At 53.4% G+C, this 20,172-nt stretch overlaps 1 protein-coding gene across 2 annotated transcripts in view; it reads left to right on the top strand.

Annotated features, from left to right (window-relative positions):
* TKT (transketolase) overlaps window positions 1-20,172 on the top strand; it is a 30,548-nt gene that overhangs the window by 4,712 nt on the left and 5,664 nt on the right. For both annotated transcript variants that reach the window (NM_001009097.1, XM_054680252.2), the window contains 6 exon segments: window positions 9,133-9,250; window positions 10,130-10,243; window positions 11,027-11,124; window positions 16,303-16,494; window positions 18,205-18,323; window positions 19,929-20,122. In NM_001009097.1, coding sequence (NP_001009097.1) covers window positions 9,133-9,250; window positions 10,130-10,243; window positions 11,027-11,124; window positions 16,303-16,494; window positions 18,205-18,323; window positions 19,929-20,122 — 835 coding nt within the window.

Genomic DNA, 20,172 nt, shown 5'->3' with positions numbered 1-20,172 from the left:
AAGTGGCCTGGATGCTGAGGCTGGTGGCAAAGATTTCTCAGTTCTCACCAGGGCCAGACTGTGGTGTTATCCAAACAGTACAAGTGTCATCTGAGGACTCCATCACAGTCAGGCCTGATTCAAAAGGGAAGGTGGTCTGTGCTTTCAACAAGTCCCCCCAGGGTTTCTGACCCACAGCTTTGGGGAGGGTAATGCCTGGCCAATTCTGGCTGGTGGACACAGGAGATGAGTCTAACCCTGGCTCTGTTGCTAGTGGCTGTGCCTTTGTCAGAAAGGCCCTTCCGGCCAGGTGCGGTGGCTCATGCCTGTATTCACAGCACTTTGGGAGGCCAGGGTGGGAGGATTGCTTGAGCCTGGGAGTTCAGGACCAAACTGGGCAACATAGTGAGACCTCATCTCTACAAAAAAAAGAAAGAGCTGTGCATGTGCCTGTAGTCCCAGCTACTTGGGAGGCTGAGGTGTGAGGATCACTTGAGCCCAGGAGTTCAAGGCTGCAGTGAGTTATGATCATGGCTCTGCACTCCAGCCTGGGCAACAGTGAAACCCTGGCTCTTAAAAAAACAAAACAAAACAAAAAAACCTTCCTGTCTCAAGTTCTCAGTTGCCCAGGCTAGAATGCTGTGGCGTGATCTCTGCTCACTGCAGCCTCCGCCTCCTGGGCTCAAATGATGCCCTCATCTCAGCCTCACAAGTAGCTGGGACCACAGGCATGAGCCACCATGCCTTGGCTAATTTTTGTATTTTTTGTAGAGTTGAGGTTTTGTCATTTTGCCCAGGCTGGTCTCAAACTCCTGGGCTTAAGCGATCCACCTGCCTCAGCTTCCCTAGAGTACTGGGATTACAGGCCATTTTCTCCATCTTGAAAGGAGAGGTTCATGGATAGGTGGTTTCAAACTGGGTGCCTCAGGAGTAGGGCTGGGGATGGAGTGAGTGGGCTCCGGGGTCCCACCGCCCGCTGTTGCTGATTTTACATCCTGGTGCTCTTTGTGCCCTTGAAGTGGCTGGGATTGTATCCCAGTTTACCCAGCTCTGACATCCAGGTGCTTTGGCTGAAGGCTTGAGGGCCTCCTGGGGTCTCTGGCCCCATGTGGCTCCGCCTCTCTGGGCCTGTTTCTGTTTTTGGGCTGCCTCAGGACCCATCCTGGCCCTGACTGAGGCAAGAGCATGACCGTTGAGATTGCCCCAGCAGCAGCATTTCCTCACTCAGTGTGAAGACACTGGCCGCCCTGGGGTGGATTGGTTCTCTGCCCGAGTGACCTCTCCTCCGCAGGGCTGGTGGTCGGTGTTTTAAGAAACTGGAAGTGAAGTACAGCACCTAGTTAGGATCTGGCTGAGACTTTGTCGTGGCTTCCTATGGACTCTAACTGATGTCCGGCCCCTGTTGTGGCTCTGACCCCTCAACATTCATTGTCTCTTGAGGCAGGCTTGTTGTCACTGTCGCCTAGTTCCACAAAATCAGGAACTCCCTTCTTGCCACAGACCAGTTTGCCCTGGGTGCTGGGGACACTTCTAGAGGTCAGGGACTTGCACAGAGCTGGGTCCTCAGGCAGGCTCTGCGCCTGCCCTGAATGGAGAGGCAAGGTAGGGGAGAGAGGATGTGCTGGGAGCTGGGGTGAGCCCACCTGCAGATGGGGGTTGCTCAGAAGTCAGTTGCATTTGTGCACTGGGTGGAATCTCCGAGGACTACACAGCTGGAAGGGAAGTGTGGACGCCCAAGAACTTCCTCTACTGAGCTCTCCTAGCACCTTTTTCTTCCATTTATTTGTTTGTTTGACAGAGTCTCGCTCTGTCACCCAGGCTGGAGTGCAGTGGGGCGGCGATCTTGGCTCACTGTAACCTCCACATCCTAGGTTCAAGCGATTTTCTGCCTCAGTCTCCCAAGTAGCTGGGATTACAGGTGCATGCCACCACCGCCCAGCTAATTTTTGCATTTTCAGTAGGGACGGGGTTTCACCATGTTGGCCAGGCTGGTCTTGAATTCCTGACCTCAGGTGATCCTCCCGCCAGCCTTGGCCTCCCAAAGTGTTGGGATTACAGGCGTGAGCCACTGCTCCAGGCCCTTTTTCTTTTAAAAACAAATTTTTAGGCCAGGTGTGTATGATAGCTCACACCTGTAATCCCAGCACTTTGGGAGGCCAAGGTGGGTGGATCATTTGAGGTCAGGAGTTCGAGACCTGCCCAGCCAACATGGTGAAACCCTGTCTCTACTAAAAAATACAAAAAAAATGAGTCGGGCATGGTAGCAGGCACCTGTAATCCCAGCTACTCGGGAGGCTGAGGCACGAGAATCGCTTGAACCCGGGAGGCGGAGGTTGCAGTGAGCCAAGATTGTACCACTGCACTCCAGCCTGGGTGACAGAGTGAGAACTTGTCTCAAATAAATAAATAAATAAATAAAAATAAAAACAAATTTCTAGCAGCTTGATTAAGGTATAATTGGCGTATCATAACATTGTAAGTGATTTTAATGAATTTGCAGAGATTTACTACAAAAATTTACCACATCTCCTAAAAGATCTCTTCTGGACATTTGCTGTCACTCCCCATTTCCACCCCCAGTCCTGGGCAACCACTAATCTAATTTTCTGTCTCTAAATTTAACTCTTCTAGACATTTCATATAAATGCAATTATACAGAATGAGTTCTTTTGGGTCTGGCCTCTTAGCATAATTTTTAGAGGGTCATCCATGTTGTAACATGAATCAGTACTTTGTTCCTTTTCTTGGGGGGTGGGGGGCAGGGTCTCCACTGTGTCCCCAAGCTGGAGTGCAATGGCACAGTCATGGCACACTGCAGCCTCAACCTCCCGGGATCAAGCAGTCTTCCCACCTCAGCCTCCTAAGTAGCTGGGAGGCACTCACCACCATGCACAGCTAATTTTTAAAATTATTTGTAGAGACAGGGTATGTTGCTGAGCCTGGTCTCAAATTCTGGGCTCAAGTCCTCTTCCTGCCTTGGCCTCTCAAAGTGCTGGAATTAACAGGCATGAGCCACCACGCCCAGCCCATCATTTCTTTTTATGGCTGAATATTCCGTTGTGTGGACATAGTACATTTTGTTTATCCATTCATCAGTTTTTCTTCGCATTTTGCTCTTATCCTAGCTCTGCTGCTGGCAGGCTGTGTGACTTTAGGCAAGTCACTTACTTTCTGTGGACCTTAGTGGCCCCATCCTCCGAATGAAGCAAAGTCTAATATTTACTGAGCAATTGCTAATTTCTATGCACGGTGCCACGTTCTGTACATACACACTACATCATTTAGTCAGATTCTTCTTTTACCTCAGTTTTATAGTGAGGAAACTGAGGCTCAAAGAGGTTACAGCCCCAAGGTTACTAGGATACATCATATATTCATTTGTGCACTCAGTTTGTGCCTGGTACTATTCAAGCCTGCGGATACAACAGTGAAAGGCCCAAAGCTCTGTCCTCAAGGAGCTTGTATTGCAGTAGGGTAGACAGGCAATAACCACCTAATGTCAGGTGGCAAGCATGAGTGAGGGGAAGAAGAGCTATTTTAGACAGTGTGGTCAGGGAGGGCTTCTTGGAAGAGGTGACATGGGGCAGAGATCTGAAGAAACAACCTGAGGTCTGGAGCCAGAGGTTCTTTCCGGGCAGAAGCCAGCTCAGGTAGTTCAGGGCACAGGAAGAGCAAGAACTGCTTCTGATGTTCATTTCCACCCTGACATCCTGGGATTCTCTCCTGAGTTGTTTTTTTTTTTTTTTTTTTTTTTTTTTTTTTTTTTTTTTTTTTTTTTTTTTTTTGAGGTGGAGTCTGTTGCCTAGGCTGGAGTGCAGTGGTGCGATCTCGGCTCACTGCAGCCTCTGCCTCCCAGGTTCAAGCAATTCTCCTGCCTTAGCCTCCCATGTAAAGTAGCTGGGACTAGTGGCCCGCACCACCACGCCCAGCTAATTTTTGTGTTTTTAGTAGAGGCGGGGTTTTGCCATGTTGGCCAGGCCGGTCTTGAACTCCTGACCTCAGGTGCCTCAGGTGAGCCACCGCCCCTGGCCTCTTCTAAATTTTTTTTTTTTTTTTTTTTTTTTTGAGGCTGAGTTTCACTCTTGTCTCCCAGGCTGGAGTGCAATGGTGAGATCTCAGCTCACTGCAACCTCTGCCTCCCAGGTTCAAGCGATTCTCCTGCCTCAGTCTCCCGAGTAGCTGGGATTACAGGCACCCACCACCATGCCCAACTAATTATTATATTTTTAGTAGAGACAGGGTTTCACCTTGTTGGCCAAGCTGGTCTCAGACTCCTGACCTCAGGTGATCCACCTGTCTCTGTCTCCCAAAGTGCTGGGATTATAGGCGTGAGCCACCTGAATATTTTTTTAAAAAAAAGTATATGCATAAAGAAGAAGATAAATGATGTACTCTTGTCATAAATAATGAACCTGTGTGTAGCTGCTCCCAGGATTAAGAACTAGTACATTACAGTGATTTTTGGAACTACAGTGGGTCCCTCTATCCTCATCTTCCCTTCCCCTGAGAAAGAACTATACCCTGAATTTTTTGTTTGTTATCATTCTATTGTTTTCCTTTTTTTTTTTTTTTTTGAGACGGAGTTTTGCTCTTGTTGTCCAGGCTGGAGTGCAATGGCGCCATCTCGGCTCACTTCAACCTCCGCCTCCCGGGTTCAAACGATTCTCCTGTCTCAGCCTCCCGAGTAGCTGGGATTACAGGCATGTGCCACATGCCTGGCTAATTTTGTATTTTTAGTAGAGATGGGGTTTCTCCGTGTTGGTCAAGCTGGTCTCAAACTCATGACCTCAGGTGATCTGCCCTCCTCGGCCTCCCAAAGTGCTGGGATTACAGGCTTGAGCCACCGCACCTGGCCTGTTTTCCTTGTAGTATATACACAAAGACTTGTACATAAATCAATATGGTCTTCTTTGTTAAACAGATCCTTCTGCACTGTGCTTTTTTCACACTATATTTGGGAGAGAATATTGATACCGGATTTGTGAAGTGTAGCTCACTCATTCTTACTGCTGTATAGTATCCCATTATATTAATATATTCCAGTTAACCTCGTCTATTGATAAACATATAAGTGAGTTCCAGGTCTTGCAATTGCAAACAATGCGGGGCAGCCCTGTTTGTGTTTCCTTTTTGTTGTTGTTGTTGTTGTTGTTGTTGTTTTCCTGAGATGGAGTCTCACTCTGTCACCGAGTCTAGAGTACAATGGCACGATCTTGGTTCACTGCAACCTCAGCCTCCTGGGTTCAAGTGGTTCTCCTGCCTCAGCTTCCCAAGTAGCTGGGATTACGGGTGCCTGCCACCATGCCCAGCTAATTTTTGTATTTGTAGTAGATACAGGGTTTCACCATGTTGGCCAGGTTGGTCTCGAACTCCTGACCTCAGTTGATCCACCCACCTCAGCCTCCCAGAGTGCTGGGATTACAGGTGTGAGCCACTGTGCCCGGCCTGTTTGTGTTTCCTGTAGAATGTGTGGAACATGTGAGTACATTTCACTGTATGTTCCTACTGGTGAAGTTGCTGGGAGTTAAGGAATGTGCATCTTCGGCTACTGATCTGGTTTATTTTTAATGCTTGAAAGATTACTTAGGTTCTCTATTTCTTCTTGAGTCAGTTTTGGTAAATTATTTTCATTATTGTTATTATTTTTTAGACAGAGTCTCACTCTGTTGCCCAGGCTGGAGTACAGTAGCATGATCTCGGCTCATTGCAACCCACGCCTCCGGGGTTCAAGCTATTCTCCTGCCTCAGCCTCCCAAGTAGCTGGGATTATAGGCATGTGCCACCACGCCCGGCTAATTTTTGTATTTTTAGTAGAGACGGGGTTTCACCATGTTGGCCAGGCTGGTCTTTGAGCCGCTGGCCTCAGGTGATCTGCCTGCCTTGGCCTCCCAAAGTGCTGGAATTACGGGTGTGAGCCACCGCGCCCAACCTGACATCCATTATCTCTTGAAGGAGCCCACCTGGAGGGTGAGGGAGCCTCTCTGGCCTCTTCTTGCATAGAAACCTGTGAGCAGGTGGAGTGAGCACTAAAGCGATGACAGAGATTCTCCTGGCCAGGGGACATCTGGAAGAATATATATTGTCCTGGAGGGGAGTGGAGAGGGGGCTTTTTTTTTTTTTTTTTTTTTGAGATGGAGTGTTACTCTTGTTGCCAAGGCTGGAGTGCAATGGTGCAATCTTGGCTCACTGCAACCTCTGGCTCCCAGGTTCAAGTGATTCTCCTGCCTCAGCTTCCTGAGTAGCTGGGATTACAGGCGTCCACCACCACACCTGGCTAATTTTTTGGTATTTTGAGTAGAGATGGGGTTTTACCATATTGGCCAGGCTGGTCTTAAACTCCTGACCTCAGGTGATCCGCCTGCCTTGACCTCCCAAAGTGCTGGGATTACAGGTGTGAGCCACCGCCCCCAGCCTGGAGGGGGCTTTAAGAGACTTTCTTTGGGCCTAGCTCTAAGCTTGCCACACCACGGTCACAGGTTGAACTAATTGGGGTTGTAAGTGGACTGTTTTGGTCAAGGCAGGGTGTGTTAGTTTTTTTTTTTTTCTTTTTTGAACAGTCAAGCGTGCTTGTTAGCCCTGTTTATCACAGAGTCAGGGTATACAGTAAGTACCCTGTAGCCCCTCCACCGTGCTCCTCACCCCATCTCTCGCCATTGTTCACCCAGAGTTGTCACACACAGCACCACGGGATGGGGCGTCCACCTGCAGTTGTGCAGGCAGTCTGGAATGGCAGGAAAAACTCTGGCCCTGAGGAGGCCACAGGCTTAAATGTATGCCTTTGGCCCCAAAGGCCCTCTAGTAAGTTGAGCTTGAAAGTAACTGTCTCCTGTGTGCTCAGTGCTTTACAGTGTGCAGAGCCTGGTCTCAATCCTTGGTGTATTTCTCCCCTCTTGCCTGCCTGTGGCCAGCAGGAGTGGGTGGTGTCACCATCCCTGCCTGTAGATAAGAGCTACAGGTGCTGAGAGGGTTGGCAGTGGTGGCGGCTGCTAGATACCTGGGTACTGTGCATGCTGCGTTATCTCACTGTGTCTCCCAGACACTCTCCCAAGTGAAGAAGCTGAGCCCCGGGTTGACAAAGCACTTGTTGAAGTCACGAAGCCCAAGTGGCACAGCTCACCTCCCCAACCCAGGACGCTCTGCCGAGGGAGAGCCCCAGAAGCTCTGGGGAAGAGTACGGGGACACCTGGCTCCTAAGCGTTCTTCTTTTGTGCGTGTTTACTTGGTAGAAGTGAAGAGAGTGGCCGCAGCAGGCTGGATGCAGCCTTTGGAAGGAATGAAAGGCTGCAGGCCTAGCAAGGAACGCTTAAAATCAGCTGCACGTTCTACTTCTCATCCTTGGTCACCTCGCAGCTGACCTTCCTCTCTCCACGTTTACTCTATCTGGGCCTGGGTGTGCTTCTGCCACACGCAGAAAGAGCCTGTGCCACACCATTTCTCCCTGGAACCCCTTCTGGTGGCCATTGGGACTGTCACCCCGGGGTGTCAAGGTGGATGGGGCAGGTGGAGCCCTGCACTTACCGTCCTTGTTCTTCCCCGGAACAGTTTGGCCCAGTGTCCACCCACATCCTTCTCCCAACAAGGATCCCTCCTAATGGGACCATGGCTTTAGAAACAGGACCCCTCAGGGCCGGGGCTGCCCTTGGAGGTGGGAAGGACGAGAGGTCAGCCTGAGGTGGCCTCCAGTTGAAGCTGGCACTGGGAGCGTGGGATTAGGGTCCCTGCCAGGCAGAAAAGGGTTTCTCGTTTACCATGTCCTCACCTCCCTCTTTCAGGTGTAGTGTCTTTTCCCATGACCGGGAGTTCATAGAAATAGTTAAGTATAAGATGATCGTGTGCGAGAATGTTGGTACTAAACCAGCATGGACAGTTTTCTGGATTTCTCTACTACTAACTTGTCTGCACTGAGCGTGACTCACCCCTAACCTGGTGGGAGCGCTGATCGGAGGGGGCGGGAGGCTGGCGGCGTGAGCTCCAGATGGTGCATGTGCCCTTGGGCTTGGCATGCGGCGTGTCTTCGTGTGAAGGACCTCTGGGAGCAGCGAGAGGGCTGAGCTGAGCTGAGCTGAGCTGCATGTGGAGGGGCCCTCCCGGGAGGCCTGTGCCCTGAGGCTGAACTTTTAACAAAACCCTGGGACCAGAGGGCTTCAGGGCTGATCAGGACCTGCAGCGCTTCCTGCTGGGAAGCAGGAAGCAATAGAAAGTTTACGCTTTCTATTGCTCAGGAGCCGCTCAGTGATTAAAACAAGTCTAAAAAGCCAAGGGGACTCCGCGGCCCCACCACTCCCAGGCTGGAAGGCAGGTTCTTGCTTTGTCAGCCCTTCCTCAGCCCTTGTCCACAGGCAGAAGGGGTTTTTATTAATACATGATTGTAGCCTTGTAGGAGATGAGATTATGTGTCTTGCTTTGAAAATTCTACACAAAAGCCTGTTTCCTAGTTGCTATAGCAGCCCTCAAACTGCCCATTTCTAAAGCTTTCAAGTAGCCCAGTGATGCAATTGGAAAGCCCAAGGCCCAGTTTTTCAGGCTACCACACCCCATGCGTGGAGGCTGCTGGGAGGTCTGTGGTAACTCCATGAGCCTCAGTCCCTTCCTCCCTGCCCCATGGGCTCAGAGGCCCAGCACCCCTGGGTGCTGAGAGGGCAGGGTGCCCTTCACAAGTGGGCAGTGTCCGGGCAGCCCTGTCAGGATGTGGGGTCAGTCGTAGGAATGCCAGCGCCCCTCGGCTGCTGAGTCCTTAGACTCCTGGGGGCCACTAGGTGGGAACTGGGTTCTACCTGACAGCAGCTGCCCCCAGCCGCAGTGCTAGCCTTGGGCTGAGTCTTCTGTGCTAGATCTCTCCTGGGCCCCTCCTTCCTTCTTACTCAAGTCCAACCCCAGATATTTTCAGTTGCCGTGATTCTGAGGATCTGATGCCCCTGGAAAGGTACAACAGTCCCCAGCACCCACTAGCTGGCCCAGGCCCCAAACTGCCAGGAGTGGCCTTCTTGAGACCATGTGTCACCCTCCCAGGGAACAAGAGCTAGTGGCTGTCTGATAAGCCAGGCCTGTGTGACTCCTCAGGACATGCACCCCCAGGTCCCTGTACAGCTGAGCACAATAGCTCAGGAGTGCAGGGCCATGATGCCTGTGTCTGTCTTCTCTCCTGGGCCACAGCCACCCCACGTCATGCTGCAGCGCCGCAGAGATCATGGCTGTCCTCTTTTTCCACACCATGCGCTACAAGTCCCAGGACCCCCGGAATCCGCACAATGACCGCTTTGTGCTCTCCAAGGTAAGAGCCCAGCTGCCCACTGCCAGCCACACCTTGCCTGGGACTAGGGTCACACGGGCCCTGGAATGGTGAGTGGTCTTTGAGGAGACCTGGCTGGGCCCACCTCTCCCAGGTGCCTTCTCCCTGCTCGTCCTAGCCTCTCCCTCAGTGTCCTGCTCTGTGCTGACCCAGCTGGCTAAGGAATACAGGACTGAATTGATGGGTTGCTCTGCCATGGAGCCCAGGTACATAAACAACGCTTTAACCCAAAGAAATGGAGTAGGGGACTACGGAAACATCTGTTGTGTGTTCTGCCCAGTCTGGGTGTTGACAGGCAGGACTGGCATCTCGGTCTGGGTTGTGGCTCCCTACCTGCTCTATCTGTGTTGTGCCAGCGCTCCCGAGGCCACGGCTTGCCCCCTCGGGGTGGTGGTGTGCTGTAGCAGGGTTTTGGATGGGGACCCCCTGACCCCCCCCTTCTGGGTGGAATCACAGCCACAGATCCCTGAAATCCACCTGTGCTCAGGCCTGCCTCCGTGGCGTTTGGTCTCTCGGGTAGGCTTTAGAGCTTAGAAGTCTGTCCAAGTTGTTCCCATGCCACAAACCAGGGATTAGGGCAGCCAGCTGCCTGTTGGGGTTTTGGCTTTGTCCAGCCTCACAGCTGTGCCCCCTGCACCTGTCTTAGTGCCTGCCTGGCCTTGGCAGTGGGAACTTTGGGCTGAAAACCAAGAGGCTGAAGAGGGCTGAAAGGGGAGAAGTGGCCTTCACTTGCTTCCTCCCCTGAAATGGATGCTGCAGTTGGCCAGCTTGGCTGGGCCCCAGGGGTCAGTGTGAAGTAGGCACAGCCCGAAGTAGAACCGCTCCCCACCTGACCTCACCCCACCATCCATCTCCCGGCAGGGCCATGCAGCTCCCATCCTCTACGCGGTCTGGGCTGAAGCTGGTTTCCTGGCCGAGGCGGAGCTGCTGAACCTGAGGAAGATCAGCTCCGACTTGGACGGGCACCCAGTCCCGGTAAGTGCTCCTGCCAGAGCCTCCCGTGTCTCTGCCTCCACTTCCTATTTCCCAGACATGTGGGACGGGGGTAGGGGGTGCCCACTGAGAAGCCAAAGGTGTTGAAAGGCGGAGGAGGGCATTGAGATGAGGAAGGAAAGAAGCAGGTGTTTTGGGGACACGTATTCAACCCAAGCTGGTGCCAAAGGGGAAGGCCTTCTGAGGCCTCAGCCAGGGTGCTCTGGGATGACTTCAGGGAGGGCCTCTCCCCAAGCTACCCTTCTGCACTGGGCCTCCTTGGCTAGGTAGCTACAGCTTGGGAAGAGAGGGGACTCGATAAGGGAGTGGCTGCAGGATGCTGGCGAAACCCTGGGGAAGGGACCCAGTTTGTTCCTTGGGGTGCCATCTGGCATCCCTGCAAACGTTAAGACTTCATGGATTACCACAAAAACTGTCACATGGTCTGGGTCCCCACGAGGGCCAAATGTTCTGTCAATTTTTTCATGATTCTCTCTCCCAGCACTTTGTGAAGTGGGTGATGTGGGAACTGAGGCTCACAGAGGTTCAGTCCCTTGCCTGAGGCCTGAGGCCACATAGCTGGCTAGTGGGCAGGGCTGGGATTTGAACCTATAATTATAATTAGTTCATTAGGAGAAGAAGTCACATGCTAGGTAGAGGCCATCCTGGGGCCTGACCTTCTGCAGAGGAGGGGCTCGCTGGGCTGGGTGGGAGTGTGGCTCCCTAGGCGGGTGAGACCAGGATCCCTTCTCCTCTCAGATTAACGGTGGCCTTCTGTTATGACAGAAACAAGCTTTCACCGACGTGGCCACTGGCTCCCTGGGCCAGGGCCTCGGGGCCGCTTGTGGGATGGCCTACACCGGCAAATACTTCGACAAGGCCAGGTAACACACCTACTCCCCACCCCCAACCTGGGTAGTTTTGGGGAGTGGTCCTTGGGTGACCCACCCTTCACTGTCGCCCCCAGACTCTTCCTCTTTCCTGGCTAGGGCAGAGTAATACATATGCGTGGCCTCTTTTGCTCTTTAAACATCCGCTATGGCTGGTGCCATGACCGGCCCCCTTTACAAATGAGGAAACACTCAGGAGTTAAGGGACCTGCCCTGGGTCCCTCAGCAGTGACTGGCAGGGCCAGGTTTGCACAGAGTGCGTGCTCCCAATCATGTGCTCTTCAGCCAGAGTGCTTAGGCTGAGGACTTCCTGTTTTGCCCCCAGCCCTGTGCCCAGACCCCAGAAGCCTCAGAAAGACCCACCCCCAGGCCCCTGTCTGACTAGGCACCAGGAGCCCAGGCCTGAGCCACTTGCCTTTATCTTGGTAAAGGGGAGGGTTGTATGTTCTAAGGGGTTCTGGGATACCTGTAAGCCACCTCCTATCAGCAGGGAAGAAACAAACATTTGAGAGATTGAGCCTTCAGAGGGTGGGTGATGAGCCTGACCAGAAAGGTGTGCTGCTCCAGCGCCCACCAGGTGATTTGTAGGAACGGCCCCCCAGGAAGGTTCTAGCCATAAGTTTGTCTGCGGTGGTCAGATATGGCCTGGGGGGATGAGGTTGTAAACTGTTAAGAATAATGGCTGGCTGAGGGAAGGATTGCTTGAGGCCAGGAGTTCCAGACCAGCCTAGGCAACAGAGCAAGACTCTCTCTACAAAAAACACAAAACTTAGCCAGGCATGGTGGTGCACACCTGTAATCCCAGCTACATAGGAGGCTGAGGTGGGAGGATCACTTGAGCCTAGGGCTTCAAGATTATAGCTATACATGATTGAGCCACTGCACCCTAGCCTGGGCTACAGAGCGAGACTCTGCCTCTTTAAAAAAAAAAAAATTATTCTTTTTTTTTAAAGAATAATCACTGTATTAGTCTGTTTTCACACTGCTGATAAAGGCATACCCAAGTCTGGGGAAGAAAAAGAGGTCTAATGGACTTACAGTTCCACATGGCTAGGGAGGCCTCACAATCATGGTGGAAGGTAAGGAGGAACAAGTCACATCTTATGTGGAAGGCACAGGCAAAGGAGAGTTTGTGCAGGGAAACTCCCGTTTTTAAAACCGTCAGATCTTGTGAGACTTATTCACCATCACGAGAACAGCATGGGGAAGACCTGTCCCCATGATTCAGTTATCTCCTGCTGGGCCCCTCCCACAACCAGTAGGAATTACGGGAGCTACAAGGTAAGATTTGAGTGGGGACCCAGAGCCTAACCATGTCAATCACTCATCAGAAGGGTTCCTTTGCCCTTTGGGGGCTAGGCCCTGTGCTCAGTGCTCATGTGCTGTATTGGGTTCCACCTTTAAAAGCCCCCTGTGAGTTGGGTAGTGGTGTGAGAACCGTGACCCGTCTTACAGGTGAGGAAGCTGAGGCAAGATGCTGGCCTAGGCCATCCAGTTGGTGGTGGAGGTACCCAGGCTGCTCTTGGAGAGGCTGAGGGCACCACAGGAGCTCGGGGAGTCCTGTGGGCGGGAAGCCTCCTAGAGGAGGAAGGCCAGTGGGGCCAGCCCGCAGGGTGGGAGAAGGGCCCAGTTCTGCAGCTGATGGCATCTCCACTGCCCTGTCCTCCACTCCTGCAGCAGAAGTGCCATAGTGGGGTTTGGGAAGACTGTGGGTCCTTGAAGGACAGGAGGCTGCAGGGAGCACCTTCTGTGTGCAGGCCCTTCCCCAGGACTGGCTCTCCAAGGAGGCCTCACAGTCCCTTCCAGACCCCTTCAGGCCAGTGTCACCTCACCACATTCCTTGGTGAGCTTTCATTCCTTGGTGAGCCTTGGGGCAGGCTTGGCTACACCCAGAAGTGATTCACCATGAAGTAAAGAGAGAGAGACACACAAAGAATGAGATGCATGTTTAAGAGCATTTTATTTGGCAGAGAACCAGAGATGTGAGTTAATTATTCCCTACAGTTGCTGGAAATAATTCCCTGTGAAGGGGCATTTCCTGACCCTAACATAATGGAACAAGTCAGTGTAGGGAGAAGGAGTTTAGCTGGGTTCCCAGAAGCCAGGGTGGCTTGGGGCCAGGGTTGCCTGGAGCCTAGGCCTCCGACTGTACCTGGGGGAAGGGGCCAGGGCTTCCAGGGATTATCATGTCAGGCCAGGCACCCAGAGGTAGCGTCTTGATAGAGCAAACTGGTCTCCACTCACTGTTTCTCCCTGCCCTCCTCTTTAAAAAGTACAGAATGATTTTAAGAAATGAACGTTTTCCTTATTTTTTTGTTTTTATTTTTTCTGAGATGGAGTCTCGCTCTGTCACCCAGGCTGGAGTGCAGTGGTATGATCTCGGCCCACTGCAACCTCCGCCTCCCGGGTTCAAGTGATTCTCCTCCTGCCTCAGCCTCCCGAGTAGCTGGGACTACAGGTACGTGCCACCACGCCTGGCTAATTTTTTGTATTTTTAGTAGAGACGGGCTTTCACCATGTTAGCCAGGATGGTCTCAATCTCCTGACCTTGTGATCTGCCCACCTCGGCCTCCCAAAGTGCTGGGATTACAGGCGTGAGCCACTGCACCCAACCAACATTTTCCTTATTCTTAGCACACTGCCTCCCACCCCCAATTTAAATCTAATGATGTATTTTGTCCATGTTATCATGAGAAAAGCTTACAAATCTGTAATCCCAGTGTGTGTGTGTGTGTGTGTGTGTGTGTGTGTGTGTGTGTATGTGTGTATGTGTATAATATAAAATCTAGTATTACACTTTAAACCAAGCCTTCTATCATGAGCTTTTTCTCCTGATATTAACAGTGGAGAGCTGGGGGTTTTTTTGTTTTGTTTTGTTTTGTTTTGTTTGAGATGGAGTCTTGCTCTGTCACCCAGGCTGGAGTGCAGTGATGCCATCTTAGCTCACTGCAACCTCCGCCTCCTGGGTTCAAGTAATTCTCCTGCCTCAGCTTCCCGAGTAGCTGGGATTACAGGCGCGCACCACCACACTCAGCTAATTTTTATATATTTAGTAGAGATGGGGTTTCGTGACGTTGGCCAGGATGGTCAGTCTCAAACTCCTGACCTCAGGTCATCTCCCCACTTCAGCCTCCCAGAGTGCTGGGATTACAGGCGTGAGCCACTGCACCTATCCTGAGAGCTGGTTTTAATGATCACATAATATTCTGTTTTATGGAGATGCTATAATCCATCTAGCCAGTCCTCTGTTGTTGGACACGTAAGGTAGTTTCCAAATCGTTCTACAACATATGTCGACCTTCTGTTTAGGGTTCCTTCTCTTCAAATTAGTTCATGAATGGATGTTTGCAGCCCCCCACCCCTAACTCTAACAGCTCAGGCAATACCAAGCCTCAGGGTTAGCCCAGGCTCCTGTAGGCCCCTTCCCTGTTCACAACCCCTTCCTTGGCATCTCCTCGGGACCTCAGCACGCCCTCTGACCTGAGCCTGATGGCCCTGTAGGGCTTAGCCTTGTCCCTAGTCTCGAAGCCAAAGCTGTGCTGGGCCTCCAGTGCTAGCCTCGGTTCGACTTCCCTGGAAGTGGGTGTGGGCTTGGGGTGGCAGCCAGTTGGCTTCCCTGGAATCCCTTTCTGGGAAGTCAAGTTGGCTTCTCTGGCTCAGCCCCATCATGTGGCCCCTTTCTGGAGCTGCTGTGCCAGACCAGAGTCCCTCCAGGGTCTCTGGGCCCCCTCAAAACCTACAGGGGAAAGAGGAGGCAAGGCTGGGACAGGATAGGGCCTCTGAAGTGTGGGCCTGAGGCTTTGTCCTTCTGGCCATGGTACCCCACAGGGGCACCACCTCCTGTGGTGGAGGCCGCAGAAGAGCAGCACGAGGCAGGAGAGGCTGCAGGGAGTGCTCCCGGCCTGCTGGCATGTGGAAGTGCTGAGTCATGCTGACAGCTCCGTGGCTGGCTGTCCCAGCCTCTTCCTGCTGCCCCTGCCTTGGCCCTGCGGCAGGGAGGCCTGGAGGCTTGGACTGCTGAGCATGCAGCCGGGTTGAGGGCCTTTTCCTGCAGGAGCAGGAGGGCAGCCGTGTCCCCTCTGAGCCCAACCAGGCACCAGTCTCATTTCCTGGGGCTACACAGCTAGACACTGGGCAGGGTAAGGGGAGGTCCCCAAGTCCTACCACTCCTCACCCTACATGCATGCCTGCACGGCAAGGAGCAGACAGTCTAGGCTACAGTCAGACCTGCGTTTGAATCCTGGCTCAGCAACTTCCTGACAGCGCGACCTTCAGACAAGTCCTGTCTGTTGCTGCCGTCCCTCTGCTACCCCATCCCCTCACGTCTCCCAGGCTGGGCTCAGAGTCCCTGAACTGGTCTCCCTTCCTCTAGCCTCACCCCCTCGCCCACCCTCCCCAGGGGCCCGGGAACGTTCTGTTTGCTGGGTAATTTATCCCAAGTTCAGTGTTCTTTTTAACGTCTCACTGTCTTGAAAAGATCACAGTTGCCTGTGTTGAGGGGAGGAGAGGGCCCCTGTGGTAGAGAAAGAGCCAGGTGCAGCTTCAGTCTTGGGGTCAAGAGCTAGTCTTGGAAGCTTGGGGAGAGCCTGTCCCAGGAAGCGCCTGGTCCTCAAGGGCCCTCTGCTCTATCCTCCCCAGAGCCCTCTTGCTCCAGGGTGTTGCCTAGAGTGCCTCAGGCCTCCCTGGCCCACCTCCCTCCTCCGGGCAGAAGCAGAGCTTGGTTCCCAAGGTTCCCCTTTCCCACTGGCCCACCCAGCCAGTCCCAAGGCCTCCTCCAACCTCTGGTTCACAGCGGGGTCTGTCCCCTGCAGCAGGTGGCTCAAGCCTATTCACCCACCCTTCCTCACTTTCCTCTCGTTCCAACAACCCCCATTTTTCTAGATCTTATTAGCCAGATCCCTGTTGTCCTAGACCTCTGTTTCTTAACAACCAGTACTTCTTCCTGAGCTCCTGACGGCTTCCTTCATGCCATTTTCTCTTGGGGTGTGGCTTGTGGTAGGCTGCAGGAACCTGGTGACACTGTTGCCCCTCGAGTGTAAATGCCGTCTGTTCTGCATATCCATGCGTGGCTGCTCCTTTACCCAGAGTGCAGGCTCCTTGGATGGGTTGGGGGGGTGGGAGCCAGCTGGGTCCAGGTGAGAGGGACTGGCCTGATTCACTCTCTGTCCACAGCTACCGAGTCTATTGCTTGCTGGGAGACGGGGAGCTGTCAGAGGGCTCCGTATGGGAGGCCATGGCCTTCGCCAGCATCTATAAGCTGGACAACCTTGTGGCCATTCTAGACATCAATCGCCTGGGCCAGAGTGACCCGGCCCCGCTGCAGCACCAGATGGACATCTACCAGAAGCGGTGCGAGGCCTTCGGGTACGTACGAGGCTGTGGCCTGAGTGTGGTCACAGCACGGAGAGTGGTCTGTGATCACAGCTTTGCAGGTGCAGGTGCAGGAGCTGAAGCTGGGACCTTAAGCACCATCTAAAGGTCCCTTTCTTTAGCATTTGACTCACAATTTCAAACTCTAGGCATTTGGACTTAATGGCTCAGGATATGTGGGCCAGGCCCAGTTTTAAGTGAGTTTCCTTGTTTTCGTGGTTGTGGCATGGTGGCTCTCGGAGCTTCCACACACCATCTCACGTCAGCTCGCTTTGTTCTTGAGGAAGGAGGGTTCTTGAGGGATGGGGGCTTGCTCGGTAAAGCTAAAGGATGTATAGCTGTGGAGAGGTTTGAACCTCAGTTTGGTGGCCACGTCCTGTGCCCAGCCCCGCCCAGCCTGGGGAGGAGGAACAGGCTCCTGGTGAAATGGGAGATAGGGTTTCCAGATGCCCCCCTTCGGCCTTGATTGGTTACAAATTCAGGGTCAAAGGGCACAAAGCAGGGAGGTCAATCTGCATGGGTGTCAGCCAGAGGGGCTCCACCTCAAAGTCTCCACCGGTGTCGCCAAACACAAGCTGCTCTGCACAGGGGCCCAGCATTGGCTGAGGAGGCTGTGGAGGGGAGGGAGCAGGGCAGGTGCCGTGCAAGGCTTTGAGACTCAGGTCAGGCCTCCAGGACTGTGTTTTGCAGATGAACCCATGCCTGTGACTACACTAAGTAACAGGATGCTTGGGGTTACCTTGCAGTAGCACAGCAGACGCAGGCCTGTGTTCCCTGATGACTGACCTCAGAAAGGGAGAGGAGGAAGGGAGGAAATAATCTCTGTTGGACAGGCGAGGAACCTGAGCCACAGGGTTCTCACCCCACAGGCCTCCCCAAGGCCACATCTATCTGGGGACTCAGAGTACAACCCCCGCAGCACCCCCAGGACCTGTGTCCATAACCTCGTGACTCAAGCCAGATTCCTGAAGTCCTGGCTCCACCGCTAACTTGCTTTGTGGCGTGGGTCACGTTACTTACTCCACCTTCAGTGTCTCAGTTGATTTGTCTGTACAATGGGGCCAACTCAGCACCCAAGCATGGCGTGGTGAGGCTTCAGTGGGCTAATATGGGTAGTGGTTGGCATGGCACTCAGTTTGAGAAGTGCTATTTTTATTCTTATTATGTCAAAAAGAGTCCCCAAAAGGATAGCTTTTCAAGAGAAAGGGTGCTCTGCCCCAGCTCCTTCCTGTATATTTGACTCCATGGTTCATTTCAAAAACATTTCCAGCACCACATCCAGCATCTGTGGAGTGATCAAATCTGTTCCCCAAATAAGAATTGGGCCAAAAAATTCATCAAGAATCTAATAGCAGACAGATTCCAAACCCAGTGCGCTGACCCCAGAACAGCTTTCAGTAGGAAATGAGCAGATCAGGAATGAAAGAGACAATAAAGGAAATGAGCTCTGGATTACTTAAGAAGAGGAGGAAAACCTGTTCAGAGGCAAACAAAAGGAAGTAAAATAATGTGAAAAAGAAAAGGATTTAAAAAACCCAAACTGGAAACAGGAATGTTGCAAGTTTTCTACTACTCCAGCTGAGGCCGCAGTTGTGGGGTGGAGCCTGGGCAGACCCCAGCTGCCAAGGCAGACCTTTCCCTGGAAGGCTCCTCGGTGTTGTGGCCCCTGGGAATTGCCCCTTACTCTCTGCCCCCTGTCCCCAGTTGGCATGCCATCATCGTGGATGGACACAGCGTGGAGGAGCTGTGCAAGGCCTTTGGCCAGGCCAAGCACCAGCCAACAGCCATCATTGCCAAGACCTTCAAGGGCCGAGGGATCACAGGTCAGTATGCACAAGCCGCCCTCCCCACCTTCACCCCTGGCCCAGACACTGTGGCTACGTAGCTCTGACCCTCACATCCAGGGAAACAGCCCTTGCTGCTCACTGAGTGCACCAGGCTCCAGGGAAGGGGAGCGGGAGATGCTGTGACTCAGTGACCCCTGTGGCTGAGCCAGGATTTAAACTCAGATCCGTCTGGCCTCTGCCGGTGGGGGCATGTACAGGCAGGAGGAGAGGAAGGACTTGGAGGGTCTGTGGGTGAGAGGAAGGTCGTGGAGTGAGGCAGCCCCCGTGCCCCACCCTGGCTGGTGCCTTTCAGAGCTGCAGCTGTGTGTGCTCTGCCAGCTCTGGCCACCTGCTCCAGCTGAAGGGCCAACACAGAGCCAGGCAGGGCCCGGAGAGAACTGTTCCCTCCAGGAGGTGAGTGGGGTACTCCTCAAGCAATGGCAGATGCTGAGCAAGGCCTGTGTGGGCCGAGAGCCTTGGGGGGTTTGGAACCTGGGTTCTGCCCCAGGCCGGAGAATGAGGCAGGCGTAAGTCACTCCCTGGCACCCAGGTGTGGGCTCCAGATTCCTAGGCCTGGGATGGCCTCACCCATTTTAAAGATGGGAAAATGAGACCACAAGTGGTCAGGGACTTGCCCGGGGACAGAGGAAGTCTATGGCACGAGGGGGGCTGATCCCAGGGCCTGGGTCGGCTTCCCTGCCAAATGCCTCTGGCTGCCCACCTGCCTGCTCTCAGGGGTTGTGGCTTGTTCTGCCCATGTAGACTCAGGTATATGAGGACGTTCTGAGTGGGGGTTTGGCAGTGCTGGGAGGTGTCTGGGAGGGGGTGGATGTCGAGGAAAGGGCTCTGGGATATTGTCATGGCTTTGGTGCTGCTGCCTGGCACTGCCCTCTGGTGTTAAAAATGGGCAGGATCTGGACCACTTGCAGCTTCTTGGGGGCTCCTGCTAGTCTTTCGGGCTGCTGGGTGCTACCTGGGAGTTCAGTCTGTTCTTGGCTCTGGCCAGACTCTAGTGACTACTGAGGTGACCTCCAGGGAGAGGGATATTCAGCCTTCCCGGCCGCACACAACAAGGTGCCATGGGGTGGGCATGCCTAGGTGCTTATAGACTCCTCTGCTGCTCACAGATGCATCAGGTGACCCTGGAAGCCCTGTTCTGGGCCTTGGGTTCCCCTTCTGATGGCCAGGGTCCCTTCCAACCCAGTCGACAAACTGAGTATTTCTGCAGCAGACACCTCTACCTGTGTGTGACCCTGCAGGCGGGGTTGTGGGGAAGAAGAGAATGGACACATTGGTGAAGGGATGGGGCAGTGGGCCCAGAAACACACACCTGCCCATGTCTGGCCCCTCCTTTCCCACTCAGCTGTGAGCTCCCGAAGGACCAGGCAGTAGACAGTGAGTGGTGGGCACGTAGGAGTCCATCCTATTCACTGCGACCCTCCTTTCCTGGCCCCCGTGCCTGGCTGGGCTCTGCCTGTCTGGGATGATGCCATTCCTCCCTTGCCCTCGGCAGGTGGAGGGCCAGTCTCCTGGAGCAGCCTCCTGGCCCTCTGGGAGCTTCTGTCTTACCCATTCCTCTGTCCTCCCGTGTTGGGTCTGTAGGGGTAGAAGATAAGGAGTCTTGGCATGGGAAGCCCCTCCCCAAAAACATGGCTGAGCAGATCATCCAGGAGATCTACAGCCAGATCCAGAGCAAAAAGAAGATCCTGGCAACCCCTCCACAGGAGGACGCACCCTCAGTGGACATTGCCAACATCCGCATGCCTAGCCTGCCCAGCTACAAAGTTGGGGACAAGGTACAAAGTGGGGCCTGTTTCTCTGAACCCATAGTTCTCAGGTTTCCCAA

The sequence above is a fragment of the Pan troglodytes genome, chromosome 2 (assembly GCF_028858775.2).
Source record: "Pan troglodytes isolate AG18354 chromosome 2, NHGRI_mPanTro3-v2.0_pri, whole genome shotgun sequence".
Classification (NCBI taxonomy): domain Eukaryota; kingdom Metazoa; phylum Chordata; class Mammalia; order Primates; family Hominidae; genus Pan; species Pan troglodytes.
Note: the sequence above shows the minus strand (reverse complement) of the source record. Positions and strands in the feature narration are given on the sequence as shown.